At 32.6% G+C, this 23,968-nt stretch overlaps 4 protein-coding genes across 7 annotated transcripts; 1 reads left to right on the forward strand and 3 right to left on the reverse strand.

The window, feature by feature from the left end:
- Positions 28-2,510, reverse strand: LOC109327071 (tRNA (guanine-N(7)-)-methyltransferase). 2 transcript variants are annotated; one of them, XM_019560071.1, is made up of 2 exons: positions 2,382-2,510; positions 28-1,007 (listed from the first exon to the last, which is right to left on the reverse strand). In XM_019560071.1, the coding sequence occupies exon 2, from the start codon at positions 991-993 to the stop codon at positions 241-243; it is 753 nt and encodes a 250-aa protein (XP_019415616.1). In that variant the 5' UTR covers positions 994-1,007; positions 2,382-2,510; the 3' UTR covers positions 28-240. The 2 variants fall into 2 exon arrangements, with proteins under 2 accessions (XP_019415616.1, XP_019415617.1); XM_019560072.1 differs by having other exon boundaries at positions 28-1,020; positions 2,432-2,502.
- On the forward strand, positions 9,843-11,772 carry LOC109326714 (protein CUP-SHAPED COTYLEDON 1-like). The gene is made up of 3 exons (XM_019559470.1): positions 9,843-10,057; positions 10,575-10,846; positions 11,067-11,772. Exons 1-3 carry the CDS (start codon positions 9,874-9,876, stop codon positions 11,673-11,675), a joined length of 1,065 nt encoding a protein of 354 aa, XP_019415015.1. The 5' UTR covers positions 9,843-9,873; the 3' UTR covers positions 11,676-11,772.
- On the reverse strand, positions 13,298-18,797 carry LOC109326711. Of its 3 annotated transcripts, none has more exons than XM_019559466.1 (15): positions 18,446-18,797; positions 17,792-17,919; positions 17,640-17,711; positions 17,443-17,556; positions 17,133-17,201; positions 16,980-17,036; positions 16,511-16,564; positions 16,376-16,438; positions 16,166-16,228; positions 15,730-15,894; positions 15,493-15,648; positions 14,836-14,916; positions 14,686-14,747; positions 14,425-14,552; positions 13,298-13,606 (listed from the first exon to the last, which is right to left on the reverse strand). In XM_019559466.1, exons 1-14 carry the CDS (start codon positions 18,642-18,644, stop codon positions 14,471-14,473), a joined length of 1,365 nt encoding a protein of 454 aa, XP_019415011.1. In that variant the 5' UTR covers positions 18,645-18,797; the 3' UTR covers positions 13,298-13,606; positions 14,425-14,470. The 3 variants fall into 3 exon arrangements, with proteins under 3 accessions (XP_019415011.1, XP_019415012.1, XP_019415013.1); XM_019559467.1 differs by having other exon boundaries at positions 13,298-13,624; XM_019559468.1 differs by lacking the exons at positions 13,298-13,606; positions 14,686-14,747; positions 14,836-14,916 and having other exon boundaries at positions 14,430-14,552.
- On the reverse strand, positions 19,923-23,183 carry LOC109326713 (26S proteasome non-ATPase regulatory subunit 11 homolog). Its single transcript, XM_019559469.1, has 2 exons — positions 22,991-23,183; positions 19,923-21,371 (listed from the first exon to the last, which is right to left on the reverse strand). The coding sequence occupies exon 2, from the start codon at positions 21,348-21,350 to the stop codon at positions 20,082-20,084; it is 1,269 nt and encodes a 422-aa protein (XP_019415014.1). The 5' UTR covers positions 21,351-21,371; positions 22,991-23,183; the 3' UTR covers positions 19,923-20,081.

A 23,968-nucleotide genomic window follows, 5' to 3' on the forward strand; every position in this document is an offset into this window, starting at 1 on the left:
CAAACCAAAATTGTGATAAGTGACAGGTTGAATCACGAACTACACTGTTTCGCCGTTAATACTAAATTAGTTCAGTGCAACATAGAAATAATAGCATGCATACCAAATACAAAATGGAAACGATCTTGTGAACCTAGCGAAGTTAACTGTCGATAAATAGCCATATCAGTTCAATGCCGAGCAAGTAGCAACCAATTTTCTTGTTTTTTTTTTCAGCACATGAAAGTGGCATAGTTTAATCTAGGATGTTTGCTCAGTTAGCACGATGCGTCTGTATACAGCTTGGAAAGTTTGTCCCTCATTTCTAGCAACCTTTTGGCCTTCTTCAGTTGCAGAGCTTAATAGCTTCACTACTGGATCTGCTTCAAGTTCTTTCTCAGTCAGGGCTTCAAACATGGGGTGATTCTCCAGACAAGACTTCATCCAGTCCCCAAGTTCTTCGACGTCTGTTATTGTGTATATAATTCCACCAACCCCAAGAACATAAGCATACTCATCTAGCAAAAATGGACTGATAACCCGACGGCGATGATTCTTCTCTTTAAAATGAGGATCGGGAAACAAGAAAAACATCTTTGAGAGTTGTCCTTTCTCAAAATAATTGGGAATGTACTTCATGGAATTAGTCCGCACCACAGAGACATTTTGGTATTGGCCAGGATTTGCTACCCTTAAAGATAAAATCCGTTCCTTGACATACTCACTCACTTTATCTCGAAGTTCCATTCCAACCATCAGTGTTTCTGGGAAAAGTGTGGCAAGACTGATGAGAAGCCCTCCAAAACCACAGCCAACATCAGCAAACTGGATTTTTTTGGAACTATCAGGAAAGATCTGAGGGAAATGGATGGAATAGTCAACATGGCTAGGGGATATTGGCACAGGGAAGTGAGAGTCACTCAGTGGATTGCTGTGTGCCCGTGCTCGATAGAAGCGCTTTCGAGGCAACCCAGTTGACTTGCTGAAAGTTGATTTTACCCCAGTCTCTGGCATGTCTACTTATTAACCTGCAGGAAAGTAAAAGCCAAAATCTTCTGAATAAGAGGATAAACTTATCAATTATTTTTTGCTATGAAGGATATACTGATAATCGATAAACAATTAAACATACTTTCTATTATAAAACTTAAGTATATAAACCAGGAGAAATACTAGTGAGTAAATGGCAAGGTTTCAACATTTTTCATGTCACTAAGTTTCAATCAGGCATCTCAGTTTTCAGATCAACATTAAATTGAAGATTATGTTAAAAGATCAAACAATAATATCAAGTAGATTGAAGATAAAACCTATACATATTAAAGTATCACACAAATTTTATGTTAAATTATTATTCTCATCTTGTTATTTTAAATATGTTGAGATTTAAAAACTCCATTATCAGTGAGGTTTAATTAATGCAAGAAAAGGCAATGTAAATGTGCAGGGAATCAATATTATTACCATAATTATCAAGCTTGCTAACACATTATTGTGGATAGTTTTGAAGTATTGTGTAGAAAGGGGAATTGATTCAGAGAATCAACCTTGTAAAGTGGAATTCATTCAGGGAATCGATTAGGGTTCATCATTGTATTCTTCTCCAATTCTTGCATTCAATAAAAGAGGTATTAGTATTCGGAATCGAATTGATTCCGAATCGATTTTGTACGGTTCCTTCTCATTTCTTTGTGCATTCTTTTACCAGTGTTATCAGGCCGTCCGGAGCACAAGGCTTCCACCTGGTGGGGTTTGGTGAAAGTAAATGTATGCAATCTTAATCCCACACACGAAGAGTTTATTTCCGGGATTTAAACTCATGACCAAATGTTAAAACTTCAAATCATATCAGCCAAATGAATATCATCAATTAATATGAGTAGAATGTCTACATGTGCATATTTCGAAGGATATATCCATTGACAGATGTAAAATATAAACATCGAGGCTCACATTAACACAATATTATCTTTAAAATGGATTGCAGTAGCATGTAAAATTGCTTTAAGGAGGCTTGAATAGTCAAGGTAGACCTAAAATTCACTAATATCGCTTAAAAAATTAAGCACCGAATTATAGGGAACGGAACAAACTTAAATTATACATATTTGATGAAAAAATAATTAAGTGATAGTAACTAATAGGTTGAGTAAAACGGAAAATGAATCTTATGAAGTTCAGTGATCTAGGAATTATGTCGAGCACGTGGTGAGCAACCTAAGATGAATAATATACACCAAAACGGCATCGTTGCAAACATAATTCCAAAAACTAATCTCAAGTGAAAGGATTAAGAACAAGAACCGTAACCTATTGGCTACATAGAGTAATGAATCACGATTATAAACAAAAATCATTAAAATAACGAAAGAAGAATAAGATATTTGGGAGTAATATTTTACCTAACAGAGAGATTTGGAGAGAAAAGTTATTGAAGATTTGGAAGTGGTTATTGAATGGAATCACTTTGTTCAGGTTCTGGTGCCAACACTTTTAGCAGCAAAGAAACGAAGGCAAGAGGGTGAAACCGTGAAGTTAATCAAATGCTATGGAGGGAAGATTTATTTTGGGCTTTGTTACTGGACCTTGACAATCGAAAGGCCCAAAATCATTGGGCTGTTATATTTAAACTGGGCCTTGTGAACTTTTGAGTAACTAGTTAGGTTTGTGTTAGTTATTTACTTTACAACTTTTCTTTTCTTATTTTCTCTTGTATAAATAAGTCATCTATTTATTCAACCATAGAATAAATAGATGACATCTATTTAACCACTCATATTGCTTGGGAGCCATGAAATACACTTGGGAGATGACTCCCAAGCTTTCCTTTTCCCTTCCTTCCCCTCCAAAATCCAACTCCCAAACTAACCCTAAGGCGCAAAGATGACTTGTTTGAATGGTATTCTAATATGATTATGTGTTTGGATTGTTACTGTTTGGACTTTGTGGTTTTGTTGGATAAGATTAACTCTGCCCTTTTGTATCTTGGGAAGTGTTTTCTCTTGATGTTTTTCTTCCAATGTAATTTGTCATTTTTTAATAAAATTTCCACTTACAAAAAACAAATGTTATGGAATGTAATAGGATGAATTTGTGCAAATTGGATGTAGAGTTTTTGGACATATACTATAGATGAATTTGACTCCTCTTAAATATTGGACAGTCCAATACTAAAATGTAAGAGGAAATATAATTTTTTTATCATTTTTAATTTAAAAATAAGAAAAATCTAGATTTTTAAATATTTATAGTTTCAACATGTTAGAATCTAAGTTCAATACTGGATTCTCAATACCGGAAAGAGGCTCAGTCCATTGTAGATATACTACCTTAAAAATTTGTGAATGATATAGTAGCCCAGTACACAAAACTCTAACCTAATGAGTCGCCGGAGTTATAGATGTGTATTTATATAGCAAGAAACAAATTTAATTTCAAACAGTGCAATGCATGTCCCTTTATTTAATTAGATAATGGACAATGTGTAAACCAATTGCAGAACTTATATGAAATATCAATTCTGGTAAGAATTCTTGTTTTCGTTCATCTCTCCATAAGAGATATCTAAGTGCAAAGTACGCATAAGTACATGTTAGGGTTTAATGAATGCCAAGAATTATTTCATCACGAGTACAAGAAATGAACGAAAACTTGTAGAATTCACTATTAGCTAGACTTTGTAACGTAGTATTTTGTTCTATGCATTACTTCCTTCTAAAGTAAATATGGACATATTTCTATCCAAACAACTACCCTTTTGAATATATTGTATACTCTCTGGAAATCAATTTTCTTGCATTCTATAACTATGCTATGATCCCAACAACTTCAAATATTTTGCAATTAGTGTATTCAAGATTCTGTTAATTATGAAAGAGCTATTGGTAACTTTCATCCATAATATATCTATTTTGAAGTGCTTCACAAGTAACATGACATGCATAACCTGTCATGCACACATTCAGAGTTAGGGTTCTTCTTTTCTTCTTCGCTTCTTCCTCTCTTTTCGTGACATATGCACGTCAACCACTTCAGCATTAATATTGACAAAATCGTTGTAAGATATATTATATTAGCTTATATTAGCCTATCTTACCGACGGACGTTGGTTCAAGTGGTACATATTTGATTCCCCTTAAGCAAAAACTCAGGTTCGAGTCTTGTGGATGGAAAAAATGTTCGTTGAGAGAGTTAGCCCCATATATCTATGGATGTTCCCAGCTAGGATAGGATTGCCTCCTGTACGAGGATAAATGTGGGAAACAAAAAAAAAAAAAGATTAGCTTACCTTGACAGAGAGGAATACTATGAGACATTTATTAAGAAAATATTATGGTGCCATGATAGAAATAGTAGGTAGAATAAATTGTTAAATATTGAATCTCTCTCTCTATCTATATATATGTGTGTTTATACTTCATAATAAATGAGTAAATGATTTATATGTTATTAAATATACCAGTACCTATACTTCACCAAAAGAAGTAGCTAATAAAATAATTGACGACTATATCCTTGATTTAAAGATGGCTACCAAAAGCAATGCCTTAACTATGTATCAAGTTCATTACGTAATTAGATTGTGATGTATTTAATTTGGTTTTTGAACTAAAAGCTTAGAATACTTACTTTTTGATTTGCTGTTAGGTAACTAGCTATGATTCTTTGAATATGTTAACTCAATTCATGGACGAACTCAAACAATGATTTTAAGTTTTAATTCTTAGTTGTACTTCTATAAAAAAATATTTTTGACACCCTAAGAAAGAACAAAAAATTTAGCATAAATAACATGTTTTTTCTTTTTTTTACTTTTCCTGCAATGTCCCATTACACATGTTTACAAATAAGAAGCTCACACAATATCTGATACATGCATGCTTCTATGTTAGGAGATTTTTACATAATCACATATATTGTGTTATTTAGAAAAATATTAAGTTAAAAAGGGTAGAATGAAATTAAATCAAAATTTATAAGTGGCATTATGCATGGACAAATGGACAAAAAGTACTACAAGACAACGCCTATATATATTAAATTAGATATTGAATAAGTTGTTATAAGACCGTAATATCTTCCATTCTCATTAGAGTATATGTGAAGTTTATATAATGATTTTGACATGCTTGTTTGTTATTTAGCCAAAGCACAAATTTGTCAAAATATATATGTTTATTTGCTAAAGTGAAGAACAAGTATGCTACACCCAATTTATCCTTTATGGTTCTTTTCTTCCTCTACTTCTAGAATCTTGATACACTGCTTCTTTCCTTAGAAATTTATCTTATCTGACTATGATCATAAATTTATCATATAAATATCATATTATTCATGTAACGATTATTTTTCCATATTGATTATTACAAATTATATAAATATATAATTAAAATTAAAAACTCATTGGGTATCCGCAAATACCCGTTATTCACACGGATACCCACAAATATTGCGAGTTTGGACACGGGAAAGCATCACCTGCGCCTACCCGCACCGGTTGCAATCCCTACTTCAGCCATGATAATTAGACAATAATGTTTTCCTACCAAGTGTTTAATGCATGTGTATTTTCATTTTCTCTAGACTTTTGATTAAGTAACAACTCATCAATTGATCTACTCACTTGCTGGTAGGTTGAATTCACATACAAAGATTTCAACAATTATGATACTGTGGACTGTAAATTAAGTATATTGTGGGAAATTGAGATCTCCCTGAAGTCACAATTATGATTGTGATACAACTATTGTAGATATCAACAAAGTTATTGTACTGTGGACTGTAATTTAAAATATTATTGTTTAGGCAAAAATAAATTAAATGATTAATAATATTACAGGTGATTGTGGCAAAATTTAATTATCAAAACAGATTCTGCTATTTAATATCATATACCAACTAGCCACACATAGTTACAACTTACAACCAAACAAACCCTAACAAAAACTGAAATGTTTACTCATAATAAAGCTAGTAGTGAGTAGTATTTGTTGACCATGTTATCACTTATTATATGAATATTATACACTAACATTTCTATTATATTGACTGGATTATACACTAACAATGGAATAAATGATGGTTATAAACCAATTGTTAGAATAATCTTTCTTCGCTTCTAACATAAACATATAAAACAGTTTGCATGTCACTCACAAACTCCAATTATTTTTTGAATTTGAAGCTTCAATGAAAAGATTAGTAGATCTTTTCAGAACAGGTAAAGTTGATGGAGACAGTTCAAATTAGATAAGTTGAAGTGAATGATAAGTAACAAGGAGGCTGTGATGGATATTGGAACATTTGTGTGTATAAGCTCTGAAAAAAGAGTTATTTATTGGATTATTCAATGTTAAAGCCATCAATCTTTCCAAATATTCATAACTACCTACCTTTGAAAAAACATCAACACAATTCAAGGACTGCTACTATAATTCACTATATCCCCTCGACAATATAATTTTCTTGTGAAACACGTAACTGCAGCTTTCACATTTCAAGAAAGAAACAATTTGAGAATGTTGAATTGTCTGAAATGAATTTCTAAGTCCGTGGATTTATCAGCATATTAAGCTCGTCAAAATAACTCAATTTTTTATTTATAAATTTGTGAATCAGTTATATTTCATAAAACATTAGCCAAAGAGAAATCAGCTTAATGAAACATTGGTGCAAGGACCAAAAATGGAACAACCATCAGAAATTTATTCATTACATATATGATGAACTTTACATGTTTATATTGTTCATTTTTTTTGTATAACTCCAAATCTTACTAAGTGGGAGACTTCCATCATAATTTTATGATTTAACAAAAAAAATGAAGGCCTTATATATGGAATATGCAATGTTAACAAGATTAAGGTCATCAATTTTGATGTTACATCTAGTATTAATGTTTGGGATATTTTCCATATCAACAACATAAATTTAGTTATGCCTCTCAAAATTAATTTTCTTCTTCCACTACAGAATCAAGATTAATATCCAATGCTTCCATAAGAAACATGGCAATGGAAACTGTCTTGCTCACCTTTGTTTAATGCTTGAGTTAATTGTTATATGAGAATTAATGTATGATAGGAGATGGATTCCATCAAAATTCTACCTCGGTTTGATTGTAACTTAATATTTTTATCTTGTTTAAAAAACTTGAGATTCGTAGGTGAATTAGCACCATATGCATACGCTTAGTATTGTATAGCAGTGATGTTTAATTACTTTTAATTTTGTAGAAAAGCATCACTACTATTTACTGTGAGTGGAGAAAACAAGAGAAAATGTCTTGCAAATGAACAGCCGAATTAAGAGAAGTAGGGGTGTAAAAGTTCAGTTCCGTTCAATTCCAACTATTCCTAAAATTTTAAAATTATAAATTGAACAAACATAAATAGTTCCTTACAAAAATAATTGAACTGAACTGCGAAACCAAATCGAACCACATATTAATTCCATCGATTTCGCATTTTAAACTACAATCCTTACCCTCCTACTAAGATGATTCAACAATGGAATGTCATATCTATTAATGAATAATGTATTTCTCCATATGAGGAGATAACTTATCTCATCCAGCCAGTAAAAGTATGACACAATTACTATTTTGTTTAGTTTTAAAAATATGTTTATACAAAATGATTAAATAGAACACATGTCATAATTTTAGTGGAAGAAAAAGATAACTTATCTTCTTATAATACGAGATACCATCTCAATCTTAACTTTAAGATACAGGTACATCAATGGGAGAAAAGTGCAAAAGTAATCATTACTTGGATCTTCACCTTTCCACAGTAAAATACCTAGCAAGAATAGGGGTAGAGGGTCATTATATTATATGTATTTTACACACAAGTCTAGCTTACTCTACACTGGGAGTCTGAGATTTCCAATAAGTTGCAACTTCCTCAAATTTGTCAAACAAATTACATTTACGGTACTTATTTTATAACATCATTCCTAAGTTTATGCATGAGTTTTTAGTTCTCAAGACTCAATAAAGTGGATGAGATTACTTACCCCAACTTAGTGTCTCTAACCGTGTTTTACTCCAGAAAAAAATTATCATATAAGAAGAAAGATAGGTTAGGATAGAGATCACATGTCCCAAATAGTGTTTCACTCTCTGTCTCAAGCCAACCAGAGTATTCTTTTTTATTATTTTTTTTATTTTTATTTTTTTATTTTATTCACATATTAATATATGATTGGCTTGAGACAGAGAATGAGATACCAATGAAGACAAAATATTGTTAATATTGTTCAAGTAACAAAGTATCCTGGGGTGATTCAATATTGTTCAAATAAGTCTTATTCTACAGACTGAGAGTCTGAAGTTGAGTTTTAAATGTAGACTTAATACTTTTGTTTTGTAAGACTCATACTCATCTCCTTATTTATTCACCTTCTATTTATGTCATTCAATGTTATTTTTTGTGCACCTTCTTTTGGTTAACAAGTGTTTTATTTCCTTCAAGAAGAAATTGAATGCAATAACTGTTGTAGTATATTTTATTATTTTGAGTTAATATTGTATTGAATTAGAAAATTAGTTTAAATTTATTAATATTTTGCAGAGCAAACAATCATTATAAATTCAATGAGAAAAAATTGTATAGAGATATATACACCACATCATATTTGAAGATAAATTTATTCATATTTGTTAATGTTATCATTTATAACTAATTAAATTTTAATTAGAGTTAAATTTTTGATGTGTTATCGAGATTTTATTATTGGTTATCTCTAGATATATAATGTCTCTACATAATTTTTCTTTAGTAGAGTTGGGATCATCTTCAATAACGAAGAAATAAGTACATCCAAATGGGGTGATTATTTGTCTCTATGTTAAAATCATTACTATTTTACTTGCATTTTCACGTTTCGTTTACCCTGACTTGTAAGTAACAAGGATCCTCTCCATTAATGAAAAGATAATTGATTATTTTTATTTATATTCAATAGTAAAAATGTGATTTCATGATAAATAAAAAGATAAAAATATCATTATATATTGTCTATATGTACTATTGTATGACATTTGTCTCTCTATTAATGGAGATGATCTTACTCGTCCACTACATCACCTGTGCGATTGACTCCCATGCATGGTGCTTCCTCTACGGGCTCTCAAATTCATATTTCTTTTTAAATCAAGAAATTAAATCCAAAACTTTTCATATTTCTTTTGTTTAGATAAAAATATATATATTTGAGAGTGTGCATCCCTTCCTCCAATATTAAAACTAATAACATGCAAATATTAGTTTTGAAGAATATTTATATTATGTAAATGACATATTTACAAAGTATTACTCATTAACATTTTCGTTGTAAGAATGTTATTCTAAAAAAAACTTGCTAGATATATTTATTAGTATATTTACAGCTGGTATATGCAACTTCATAAAGAAGACCTGAATTTGGTGGAAGCTTCAAAAACACACTCTATGCTTTTCTTCATTGCTCTTTTATACTTAAACTCTCTTCCTTCTCATGCATGCACTATTATCTCTCCTTTAAGTGTTCATATTATTTGCACTATCCCTCAAGCTAAGTCAGTGTTTCTTTTCCAAGTGAGTTATATAAAAAAATCATCAAAACCTAATTTGAAGAAGAATTTGTATCTCAATGCAATTAAGCAACTACTATTTAATTATAAATGATCTTAAAGATCCTACTTATCAAAAACTTTTCTTTTCTTCCTCTATTTTGAAGAATTAAGAAAGATTTTGTTATTAGTTTTCTTCTGAAGTTATGCTAGCCCTAGTAGTAATTGAACTTTATACAACCTTTCTGTATAACTTGTTTTTTTTATTATCTAAGAATTAATTTATCATGTAACTTTTTTTGCTACATAAGGAAAAGGGAGCAATCATCAAGGAGGGGATGGATAAAGAAATTGAAGGGGCTCATGGAAAAGAAGAAACTCTACCACCCGGATTTCGATTTCATCCCACTGATGAAGAACTCATCACTTACTATCTTATGAATAAGATATCAGATTCTAGTTTTACAGGTCGAGCAGTAACAGATGTAGATCTTAACAAATGTGAGCCATGGGAGCTACCAGGTACATATATTATAATCTCTATAACCTTGATTATATTATGTTTAAGTAAGCTTTTTTGCACAAGAAATTAACTAATAGTTGCACCACTGAGCTAGTTCTCTCTAGTGCAGGATATATCCAAACAAACAAGAACTTATTGTTGCATTAATTGCAAAGGTTGATCATTTTATTATGTGCTTTTCATCATGCATACTCGTTGAACATGAAATAGATCCATGAAATTATATTATTTGGTATTCATCAGTTCATATATATAGTACTCAATTTCTACTCAAAATATGGTCAAACTGGCTGGGTTTCTTCATAGATAGCATCCTTTTTTATGGACAAGTATTGATGCATTCATTCCAATAATTCAATCATATTTTAATGTAACAGACAAATCAAATCTAATTATTTCCAAAGGTAGAATAAGATTTAGGTGTTCTAGACAATAGTCCTCCATTTTGTTAAAAACATAGCATGCTAATTTGCTTTTTTTTTCTAACAATGCTTACAAAACTTGCATGAATTGTAGGGAAGGCGAAAATGGGAGAAAAAGAATGGTACTTTTTTAGTCTGAGAGATCGTAAGTACCCCACGGGTGTGAGAACAAATCGAGCTACAAACACTGGGTACTGGAAGACAACAGGGAAAGACAAGGAGATTCTTAACAGTGTTACATCTGAGATGGTTGGTATGAAGAAAACTCTAGTTTTCTATAAAGGTAGAGCTCCCAGAGGAGAAAAAAGCAACTGGGTCATGCATGAATATCGTATTCACTCAAAATCCACCTTCAGAAATACTAAGGTATAGATATAAGAGATCTAAATTCCTATATGTTTCTAAACATTTAAAAAGTTCTTACTTTCTATCATTCAAAATTTGCATTAACAATGTTATTAAATTAAGAAACAATGGTGATCCATGTATAGCTAAATGGAATGAGAATGACAATTAATAGTGTAAAGCAATGTCTTTTTAGAGTGAAGATATTCTTCTTACACCCATTGTTATATATATACAGCAGGATGAATGGGTGGTGTGTAGGGTATTCCAGAAGAGTGCTGGTATAAAAAAGTACCCTACTTCAAACCATTCAAGGGCAGTGAATCCTTATAGCCTGGAAATAGGTCCTAGTATGGTTCCACAACCAATGATACAACTTGGAGATCCTTCTTCTCATTTCCTCTATGGAAGAAATTACATGAACAATGCTGAATTGGCTGAAGTTGCTAGGGTATTGAGAGGAACTAGTGGATCAACCAGTACTACCAATATAAACCTACCTATGCAATCACAGTTTCATTATCCAGGAGGAGGAGGAGGAGGAGGAGGGTTCACCATTTCAGGGCTTAACTTGAATCTTGGAGGAAGAGGAGCTATGACACAACCTATGTTCAGGCAAATGCAACCACCACCACCGCCACTGCTGCCGCCGCCTCCAGCTCAGACATTGGCTCAAGTGCATGATGTAAGTTCCAACATGATGATGGTTGGAACAACTTCTCTTGGTGCAGAGGATAATGTAGTTGGTTATGGTGCTTCAGAAATGAACAACACAAACCCACATGGGAATAGGTTTGTGGGCATGGAACATTGCATGGATCTTGAAAATTATTGGCCTGCTTCCTACTAAATTAGGAAACTTTCATATTTACTTTATGTATCAGAAGTTATATAACTTTATTTGGATCAGTTACTATAAGAGTTGTGTTTTTTGTTGTGTTTCTAAGTAATATTGGTCCCTTTGCACCAAGCAACATTTTGAATGTTATTGTTTTTCTATTGCTTTGTATATTTTCTTTACCATAGTCTTATTAGCAAGGTTTTGAATTGCATTTTTACCTTTGTTTGTGACTGATTATTTTTTTTGTTCGTTATTGTTTCATTGTTTTCCTGATGCTAATTCTGATTTTCTAGCATCCATGTATTTGAAGTTTAAATTATATTCCTTAATTTTTTAGTAGCATCCATTGTATATTTTACACATGGAAATGGTATTGTACTTAAGTAGCCTCCAATATATATTTTGATACTAAAAAACTCAAGTTCATTTAGCATGTTTGATATTTTGAAAATTTCATTGGTTCAAAGTCACTTTAAGTTCCACAAATAATTTGAGACAAAATATTTGTTTTGTCAATTTTAAAATAAAAAAAGTTGATTTCATTTTCAAATACTATTATTTATGTAATACAGTCAAATAATTATTAATTATATTCTACTATAACCTAATTTGTTTTATATTCGTTAACAATTCAATACAAAATTATATAGATGGAAAATCTAAAATAGAATGATCTTTAGATTATTTTCAAATTTCATTAGGATATATAATTTTTGAGAATTAAAATAGTAATAATTATAAATAAAAAATATAATTGTGTCAATTATCCTCATTAAAAATAAATTTGTAATTAAGGTGTGTCAAAAAATTTAGATTCCAAAATAATTTTTTTGAAGTTTATGGAGCTTATTCGAAATTTTTAAAATTTTATCAGGTGAAATTGACTTTAAATTCCAAAAATAGCTTGAAAACAAATAGTTTTCGAATACTATTATTTATATAATAATGTCGGATAAATAATTACTATATTCTACTATAGTATACTTTGTTTATTATTGCTACATACTAATGTATTATTATCCTTCACCATTTATATATAAAATTATAGAGATGGGGATTCAAATTATTTTCCTTTCTCATTTCAAAATTAATTTTTTGAGAATCAAAATCGTAATAACTTTAGACAAAAATTGTTAATGGTGTTTATTTTTCTCACGGAAAGATTATGTATGTTGATGAAGAGTCAAAAATATATTTTGGTACTCAAAAAAGAATTGTTTTCAAATTTATTTATCTTGTTCAACTTAAATATTTACCCTTCCATATTCTACAAAGTTTGCAACTCATGTGTGGCTTCCTCCCGATGATCACAGGAACGTGCAACCACAAGTTGAAGAGATTTTAAGTTGTATATCTGATAGATTATGTCGTTAACATTGACAGAATTAATTACACATCTCGAAAGAGATTAATTACTGAGGAGGAAAACTCTTGATAATACCCCAAAAAAAATGTTAACTTACAAAATTACTTGATTAGCCAAAGTAATCAACGAATACATTAAATCAGTTTCTTAATAAATTGAGTCAAATATTAATAGATGAACATAAAAAATCAGTCGTTTATTGTTTATCATGTAACACATGTAAACAGGGAAAACTTAATCAATTATAACAGCAACTTTTGAGGGATAAAAGCAAAAAACAACCCATAATTTAGTTTCTTTAAATAATACACAAGTAGATTAACTATCTGTGATTGTAATAAAGATACATGAAAGTGGAAACTTTTTCGAAGGACGAGAGTTTTGAGGGGAAGGAAGGTCTAAATAACGAATATAACACAATCATAATACATGGATACCTACAAATATTGTGTACCCCAACTCTACAATGTAACATCCAAAAGTTACCTCGTCCAAAAAACAAAGTGAAATATTCAAAATTCACAGTAGTGGAAAGATAAAGCCCCCAACAAGCCCATCAAACAGTAAAATTCATCTGCATGAAATGAAACCACTTTCAGCATTATGGTTAGCTAAAAATAAAAGAACGTACAAAGCACAATAAAATAGTAAAACTTTGTTTGCTAATTCATTGTTTCATGCTTCCATTATATGACACTCAATATGAAAGATACATAATGAGGAATATGAGAAGACTTGAGAACATTCCATATCAATAGAATCCATTTCAATCAACTAAGCAATTCTCTAAAAATAAGATGCTCATACAAGGGTACATTCACTACAGTGAGTTACACTTGCAATGGCACTAACTGTTCTTCCCCTTCTTCAAGAAGGGTGGTGTTATATGACAGTGAATTCTTGAACTCCGAATCATGTCATGGTTAATGTGAACAACAAAAGAACCATGAAGAACATCAACCCTTGCAGACCATAAGGGTGGAAGCCAATAATATTGTTAACGTTGACTGGGGCATCAGATTTCAGCTTAAAGAAGCTTCGGTGTTTCTTTCCAATCTCATGTACTGAATTAGAGGTACAATTTGTGTTTTCAACAGAGGATCATGTTTAGATATGTGGGATAAAATGATGTAAATCAAATTTAACTCCCTATCTCTTACAAAAACTGCACAAGCAGCAGCTAATAAAGGGAGATTCTCCAAGATCACAAGGAAGTTTATTCTTTTTAACATTTGTAAACAAAATCCCCATAGAAGCACAATATGTAACCCGAAGATTATGGTAAAGATATTAGATGTTAAAGCATGCTTCGCATCGTGCAGGCCTCAAAGAAAATAACACATAAGCCAGGTTTCAGTCATCACATCCATAAGCAATAATAGAACAGCATACCTAATTTCTCTCCAGGAAAATAAAGCAGGAACCAACTTCGCGCCATCTACTTGTCAAGATGCACTCGTTTAGCTTTACGCCGTGAATGGTGACTGTTTCCGCTTCTAGCTGGTTTCTTTGCCTTTGTGCTGCAGCAGACAAAAAAAGTCTGTAACCGCAAATTCCAAAACAAACAAATACAAATCTAAATATCAAGAAGACATACAGATCAGAAAAAAGCAAATCAGCATAACAATTTTGAAAAAGGCATTTCAGACTGACCAGAAAATGGCAGAAAATACTCTAGCCAGTAAAATAATGGGCAAGGCCAAAAGGGCAGAGGCCTGCAAATTGACAGTGTTTGTTAAATCACTTAATCATCATTATATTTTGGTAATATTGGTCGGGACATGACAATCGTTTGATTCCTACCGCAAACCACTCCAATTCTTTAGTAGCAAGAGGTCTAGTGAGCTCATGCTTTTTCAGTGTCTCCTGGACAGTAGCTTGGACCTTAATGGCAAAAGAAAAATCAACACTCAGAAAAGAATATGCAATTTATCCTTGTTAGTATATTAAATATCATGCCCAATCTGCGAGTTCATTATTAAGCAATAACCAAGTTAACAAAACTCTTCAATAGTGTAGCATTGGGGGGAAGTGATTCCACATACCATAACTAATATGAATGCAATGAACAAGCACTCAGGAAACTGAAATCCTAGTTCCCCACATCACACTATAATGAGCTCAATGTACCTTAAGAAACATGTTTTAACCAAACGCCAAGATGGACAAATACATAAAATATGGTGAATGGTGATGCAACAATATCAAGTTGGTTTTAAAAATGTTCTTTTAACTGAATTAACAGCTAAGACTGACTGCAGGAAACAGAAGCTATGGCTTTCAAAAGACTGACATCCAATCGAACTTTATATTTCAATTATCTACACACAGATACAGTATGCAACAGGCAATTCATGTAAAGAACAATGCAAGTGTTGATATCAGCAATAACTACTGACATGCAAGAGGTTTTGCACAAATGTTTTCCATATCAACAACAAAAATGAAGATCATGCAAACCTGGCGATGATATGTAGTGGCTGATTCCAAGAACCTCCCATAAGCAATAACAACTTTCTTTGTGTATGGCTTCAAAACCACTTGTACTTTATCAACATGAGGTTTAGCTACAGTAGCAACCTGATCAACATATGGCTTGCTAATCTTCTTAGCCTCCTGTCAACAAAGTGTATAATAGCATAAGAACCACATCAGAGAGCAAGCAAAAACAAACAGTAAGGACGAAGTAATTTATACCTGATAATAGGGATCAACAACTTCTTTTGCCCTGCTTACGTGAGGAGTAATTGCATTCTTTGATGCCTCATAAGCTTCAACAGTTTTTGTAGTCAACAATTGCACATGAGGTTCAGCATTTGTTTTCACCACAGACCATTGTTCTTTTACAGCCGGTACCCATTTCTTCAAGTGACAAATAAGGAGTGAGGCAATAATTTAATTTGAACAGGTATTTAACAAACCAAGAGCTTCTAGCAAACAAGGGCATCCCAAATGGATCCCAGATTATCAGAGAGTAAAATAAACAGACTTAGAAATAAATTCATCATCAAGCCATATAGGGCAAGTAATTGCAGCAATGCATTGCTGAAAAACACAAGTTCATTCTGGGAAAAAAGGCAGCATCTCCAGACATAAAGATAAAATTATGCAAGATATGAACAGAAGTACTTACAGTTGTAATTGTTTCCACATGAGGTTCAGCCCACTTTCCAGCTTGGGCCTTCTTCTCTAGAACCTAGAATAAGTAGAAACACCGTTATAATGCAAAAGCTAAATGCGACTTGCTTGTAGTGATGGAAAAAAAATATGGAATTATAACAGACTATGGTAAGAAGTAGCAACTAAGAAAGATTGATAGCCACAATAGAAATCAATACAGTACCTTCTGAGTTACCACTTCCAAAGCAGGCTTCCCATGTTTATTCCAATGACTCTCAACCAAAGACTAACAAAAAAATCTCAGAACTTGTGATGAAGGGTTCTAACAAACATAATAGAGGATACAACATAAGCCTACCTTACTACGAATATAATGTGCATCAAGCCAAGGTGGAAGCCAAGCACCATGAACCTAATCAGTGATCATTGACATCAGTATGCATCAATTAAGTGTGTCAATGAAATTACTCATAGTAAAAATTTCATGAAAAGGAAACGATTTTTCAAATCTATCATTGGTATTACAGCTAGAGGCAGCTGCTGCTTACAAAACCAAAATGAAATTCTCATTAAACAACCAAGTACGGTGTGTCAGACTGTTTCTCTTGAATGTGTTGACTTTTCCAAACACAGACCTCACACTGTAACTACCTAGTGAACTATTGACACAAATGCAAGGTTTCTTCAGTGTCAGATCAACAGCACCCCACACTATCCATAACTAGCCTGGTTTAATTTGGAGATTTCAACATTCAACTGACTATCAAATTTTGCACAGATGTGTGCGGGAAAGATAATGTGGTTTACATGGTCAACTGAATTATTACCTCAGTTAGCTCTTTCGCTTTGGAAGTTGCCTCAAACTTTGCCTTCACCATTTCTTCCTAAAGAAGAATATTAGGGCAAAAACAGTAAATTCCCATTAAAATCATCACCAGTCATCCTTCAATACAGAAAACAAAACCTATGCACTCACATACCTCAGCAACTTTAAGAGCACGTTCAATTTTGCGAATATTGACCTTATGTTCCTCATTTATATTTTGCAACTGTGAAGAATGAAATACTCATGTCACCATATTACCATCAAAGAAATTAGTTTATTAAAAAGAAATTTAAATTGACATCAGTACAGGAAAACCATGGTAGGGATGGTATGATATATACACACAGGAAGAAAGTGTGTGCATACATCATAAATTGACATCATGAACTAATTCAGAAAATAACAAACTCGAAATGTAGTAATTAAAGCAAGATATGAACAAGGTAGTCAACTGTAGAACTCACATCCTCTAGTTTTGAGTTCAAGTCATGAACTTTCTTTTCTGCCTCAGCTGCCCGGGTTTCCCAGATTGTGTTTTCCTTCTTTTGTGTTTCTAGATCCCTTTCAAGCTTTTCCACCTGCATAAAAAAATCTCAGAGTATGGACAAAAGAACTATAATCATTTACATGACACATCATATATAGTTCATTCATATATAACCTGCTTCTGTAGTTCACCAGCACGTGCATGAGCCTTTCCAACCTCCTCCTCAGCAACCAGTGACCCTTTTTTCTGAGAGGAAAAACCAATGTTGAAATGATTAATCTACAAATCAAAATGAAAAAAAAAATGTGATTCATGGTGCTACTCACCTGGAGAGAAGCAATCTCGTTCTGCAAGGACTCAATTGTATTAGATCTATCTTGAATAATTCTTTCCTTTTCTACTATTACTTCGTCCTTCTTCTTCACTTCTTGAGATTTTTCAACTATGCTTGATTCTTCAAAATAAAATTAAGCACACCATGTATTATCATTAGCCATCAAGAAAGAAAAATCAAAAACCACCGCATGGCAAAATATTTGAGATTTAAATCATTAGTTCTAAATAACAACTATGCAAAACAAAAAAGTTGACTTATTTGAAATATCAAGCAACAACCAACAAAAATTCGTGTCTAACTCTAATAACTCCAACAAAGCAATTGTTTATGAAACACAATAATAGGAAGGAGCAATCTGTGTCCGCGAAAGGTTTCGCGCGTCACCAAAACCATATCGCGACCACAATTATGGCTACATCGTCTCGCAATTGTCCGAAACATCAAAACTAGTTTTCAAAACTGCAAACCATCACCTTAGGAAGGAGAAAATTGGTACGGAAACTACATTTTCTGACGGTTATTTTTAGTAACAGAACAACGCAACTATTCACTTTAAAATATAAGGAATCGAAACTGAAATAAATAAATTCAATAATTGCACTATTATAAATACGAATATATATATATATATATATATATATACCTAGATTATGGATCTTAGAGTTGAGTTGATCGAATTGGATCTTGAAATCAGAGGAATGATCGTGGTGTTGTTGTGGAGCGCCTCCTTGACCTTGGATGAGAACATCTTCATCATCAACAACAACGGCTTCAGCCCTAACATGTGAGAAAATTAGGGAAACGGAAAGCACGAGGAGAAGGAATAGGTTCGGAGGCGCCATGGAAATTGCAGCAGAATTTCTTTGCTGCGAAAAACGAAGTTATTATGCGTTATTCACCACCGAATAAATAGAAGGGAGAAGAAGAAGAAGAAAATGGAGTAATTATTTGTTTATATTTTTATTGTTTTGCTATTTATTTATTGTTATTGCCGATTATCGAGGGGTGCAAAATAGTATGGAATTATATTGATTGTAACGAACCAACTATGTTATGTTTTTTCCAAGTGATGACGAAAGTATTAAATAGGAGGGGACACGTGGGTGATTCTAATGTTGCCTTGTGCTTTGTGTGAAGGGGAATCTCGTATGAGAGTTGGATTTTAAGGTGGAAAGACCCAAACATGTGGCAAAGAAAGGGGATACAAGGTACAGAAAATCGGAATAAATTAAGAGATGGATTCACTTACTCTTTGATAGTTAAAAAAAATTTATTTCAAATCTTAATTATTCTAGGAAAATATAATTATTTAAATTAGTAAATAAATTTGAACTATTCGATTTTTCTATAATAAATGGCTAAAATGTATAATATGTTTATGTTAAAGATAGTAAATTCATCCTTATAAATTATTATAAATTATTGATATATATTCTTATAAATAAAGTCATTCACATCATAAGAAAAATGACATGTATATCATTTTTGTTATTATTAAGATAAGAGTCTCACATATGAATAATATTATAAAAAATTCTTAGATTATAATTGATCGGTGGAAATTTCTCTAGAGAAACTCTTTATTTTATACTATTTGTGGTTTAAGTTAAGTGAAACAACCCAAGCTTCCGATACTAAATTAAGGACTTCAACTTAAACAATTAATTGATTAGGCAATTTACCTTTTTCCTTGAAGTATCTTTCATTCAATAAGTGTACAATTGATTTGTTTAGATAGCTAAGCAGGTATGTAGAAATGATTTTACTGATTATAATTGCCTTAGGTGCCGATAAGGCCAATATCATTACACTTTAGAATAAGGATTTTCTCTAAACAAGGATAAAAACATTATCTATCATAAACTTTATAAATATCGTCATGCTGGGATGGATCTTATCATTAACTCATCACTTAGCCAATAAATATTCAAATTCAAACTTTACTATAACAATCTTATCTTTGTTAAATACATCGGATCCACCATTCAACTTTATCAATCTTATGGATTTATTCAATTTTTAGCATGAGATTATAACCCCAGCCCTATGAACAAATGCTTAGAGATTCTGATAACAATTCTTCCCTGACAAAGCTGTTCAAGATTAAAACACAGTCACGCAGCATAATCAAAAACCTGCTAAACTCAATGTCACTAAAAGAAGTTTACCACGATTTTGAGTTTGACAAATTCAAGATGCAAAATAAAAGATATGCTAGTCATCATAACGAAGAAAATAGCAACAAATATTCTGGCAATGGAGTAAAATAACAAGAGACCTCATGCCACTATCTTTGCAGACCTCGCATAAAGACTGTCCACCACTTTCCCAACATTAGAAATGGTTTCTAAGGTTGCAGGATATATTGCATCAGTCTTGGGATCGTCAAATATGACGAGGCATCCAGCCCCTTGATCCAATGTCCCTGCAAATTTCTTGTCCAAAATCATCTGGGACAACTTCCGCTCCACGTGATCAATGGGTAGCTCAATAAGCTCAGCGATGTGTGCAATCTCAACCCTCGAGAATGGCTCAATCAATTTGCAAAGATTTTGCTCCATGAGGGTATCATACAGTGATGACAGGTGCCTGTGGACAATTGGGTCATCCTCCAATTGTGCCTTGTAGTCCCGCAAAGCAACTTCAAATAACTTCAGGGATCGCTTAGAATGAGCATCAGCAACAGCTTTCATAGCATCCAAGTCAGACCCAACATATTGCAGTCCGGCTTTAGAAGAAATAATTCCACCCACATCATCTGCTTGATTCACCATGATCTTACACAACAACATGTATTTGAGGCTAAAAACGGCCTTCGGATCTTCAAGAGCATTGAAAGACTCAAAAGCTTCAAAGAAGTAACTATATGCAGTTTTATAATCCTTCTCCTCAGCATGAAGTATTCCACTCTGCAGATCTATGGCGCCTTGTTGAGCTGGTGGAACATAAATAGCATTTGCAGCTGTTCTTGCAGCTGTGAGGGCAGCTTTTGCCTTTGGAAGGTTTCTTAATGAGAAGTGTAGTTTGCTTTCCAGCAAGTCTATGTCCACAAGGAGAAGCTTGTCATCTAATCGTCTAACCTCTTTGACCAAGCCAGAAAGAAGAGACAAAGCTTCTGAATACTCCTTACTTTCCATCAGAAGAGCTGCAAGCCTAGCCTCAACTCGTTGCCTCAGAAATGTACGCTTTTCGGCACGGGTCCATTGCACCATTTCTTTGCAGAGTGCAATTTGCAGATCAGATGTCCCTGGTATTTTAGCAACCGAGTCAATTATTACCCTGACTATCTTTGCAGTTTTTGCCTTAGGAATCAAGGAGAAGAAGGGTCTCAACTGAGTGAGAAGGCTACGCAGATCCTCCCCCCTACTCTCCTGCCTGAGAAGGTCACTTAGGTTTGTGATGGCCTGCTCTTTCATACGCAGAGCTTCTGGTGAAGACGAGGGATCATCAAGTACACGATAAAGAATGGAGATGGCCTCGGATGGGTCTTTGGCCTCCAATGCCAGAGCAATTGACTCTGTTGTAGCAGGAAGATAAGCTGAAGACATCACTGCTGCTTGGATAAACTCCTGCAAGAAAACATTAATGGAGAGAGAAAATTAAAACTAGCAACTTTTGCATAATTACTATGACTTAAATGGCAAGAGAAAGTTATTATTCATAGTTAGACAGCTGTTACCCCTTAAAAATTGGACAATATCATAGAGATTCAACAAAGTTTTACATTGGTTGTTGAATGCCTAAACAACCTTCACATTTTATCTGGGCTTAGGATCAGCTATGTAAAGCATCAGACGCACATATACAGTTTAATTGGACACCTTTAAAATAATCTGAGAAAGGGAGAGTTTTTCCAGGAAAGGAGAAAAATAGGTTGTGTAAAAAACAAGAGGAGGCAGACTGAAGGGGTTTTAAACTTTTAATAACTTTTACATTACTTATACGAGTGACAGAGGGAAAAGTTCAAGACTTGCTGGGTACTTGTGATGATGAGTCAAACATTTGCTAACCCTTGCTGTTATTCAAATTGGTCACTAATCACAATAGTGAATTAGATATTTACAAGTCAGTATTGTCAACGGTGTATACTGTATAGCATCAGCAACCACTGAAGACAAGCCCCAAAAGAGCCACCAAAGCACCAAAAGTGACATAACAGCCATCAATGTGACACAAGGCAAATTTTGAAATACAACAGCTAAAGCCTTTTCCCACTAAGTAGGGTCATCTAATGGCAGTTTTTGAAATAATATATTTATGAAATGCATTATAAAAAAAGTGAAGAGATATCCACACAGCAAGAAAAAATATATTTAATCTCAAATCAAAAACCCACAAAGAAAAGAGAAAAAAGGTTAGTCTGGAACTAAAGTGAAGGGAAAGGAATGAAAAACTATGCTTGAAGTTTGATGGAAAGAACCTCTGACATTACTATGGAATAATAGTCTTAATTGATATTAAGAAATAAAAGAGTCAACAAAGAGGCCTCAGTTTAGCCTAAAACATGCAATGTTGTGCGGGTTTCACAATTCATTGATTCATCCGACACAGCTTTTCTATCCAAACGCACTTTCTTATGTTATTTTATCTTCAATAAATTATCTTCAAAACTTCAACAATGAATTTCACAAGACAGAATGTTAGGAGACTAAATGAATAGATAAATAATAGAAATGGTCTTTAATTGTTTGGCGCATGCATACAGATGAGTGCAGAATCTGGCTCATATATACAAGATGAACAAATTATATATTGTATAACACCCTATCATGTTCAAAACATAAGTACACAAGATCAAGGAGTACCAATTTTGAGAATAAGCACAACATAACACAAGTATAACTTAACTACAACATCATGCATGCTACAACAGTTCTCAACTAGATGAAACAAGAAAATAAAATTTTCGACAGAGTCAAGGTCGTGTTCTACAGCTACAGAAAACATTGAATCAGTACAAGCATTTAAAAAATCGTTAATTCTTCATATTTAGATTTTCTTTTGCACAAATTATCCTCTTCTAATAATGAAATAGGAAAGAAGGAAAAAAAACAATTCGAATCCATACTATTGTGAATTATTCCTACCAGTTCCATAATATTTCTCTTAAAAATCTATAACTATCATAAGTAAAAGCAAATCTGGAAAATAATAACAATAACAACAGGTAGGAACAGAATATTGTTACCTTATCACACGGCACTGCCGATTACTTTCGATTTGTAGAGTAAGATAAGCGAGAATATTGCTATGGAGGAATCTGAATTTGAAATTGAATGGTTGAGGAAGTGAAAGTGAGAGTGAAAACCCTAACACGAATAGGGAAGAAGATGATGCAGGAAGTAATGTGTTTTGCTTTGGTAGTGGGTGAAGTTAAAACGCATCGTTGCGTCTCGGTCAAGTTTAATGTTATTTTACATACATGTTTTTTGGATAAATATTATAATACGTTTGATATAGAATGGAAAAAATGAGTATATCACCCCTTATATATTTTATGCGTAAAAATGAATGTAATATCTATATATTTTATGTATAAAAATTTATACATAATTATTATATGAATATATCATCCATTATTTTTTTAGAATATTTAATAATAAATAAATATGAATAATAGATGATATAATAATATTATAAAACTATATTTATTTGTAAAAATATATCATTTATGACTTCATCATGTTCTTTGTAAAAATATGGGGATTGTTGCCAAATATTAAAGTGTGATGTATGATTTGTTAAACACCTTTTGTACATACCATTGGGTGTGTGGTTCAAGTGATACATGATTGATTCCTTTTAAGCAAGGTCTCGGATTCGAGTCTTGTAAATGGAAAAAATGTCCGCTGGAAGAGTTAGTCCCACGTACTTGTGGATGTTCTCAGCTCGTACAAGATTGTCTCCAGTGCGAGGATACATGTATGAAACCAAAAAACACATTTGATACATGTGTTCTAGGGTACACATCTGTTATCCCACACTCTGTGTCACTCTATGTTCCATGGACATGTGATTGGTCAGAAAAAATATATTTAAGTTAAAATTTAATTATTAAATATTTTTCTAACCAATCATAAGTCCATGACACATAAAGTGGTACAAAGTGTGGACAACAAATATGCTCCTCAAGTTGTTATATGTCAATTATTACAAACATTTAAAT

The sequence above is a fragment of the Lupinus angustifolius genome, chromosome LG14 (assembly GCF_001865875.1).
Source record: "Lupinus angustifolius cultivar Tanjil chromosome LG14, LupAngTanjil_v1.0, whole genome shotgun sequence".
NCBI classification, from domain to species: domain Eukaryota; kingdom Viridiplantae; phylum Streptophyta; class Magnoliopsida; order Fabales; family Fabaceae; genus Lupinus; species Lupinus angustifolius.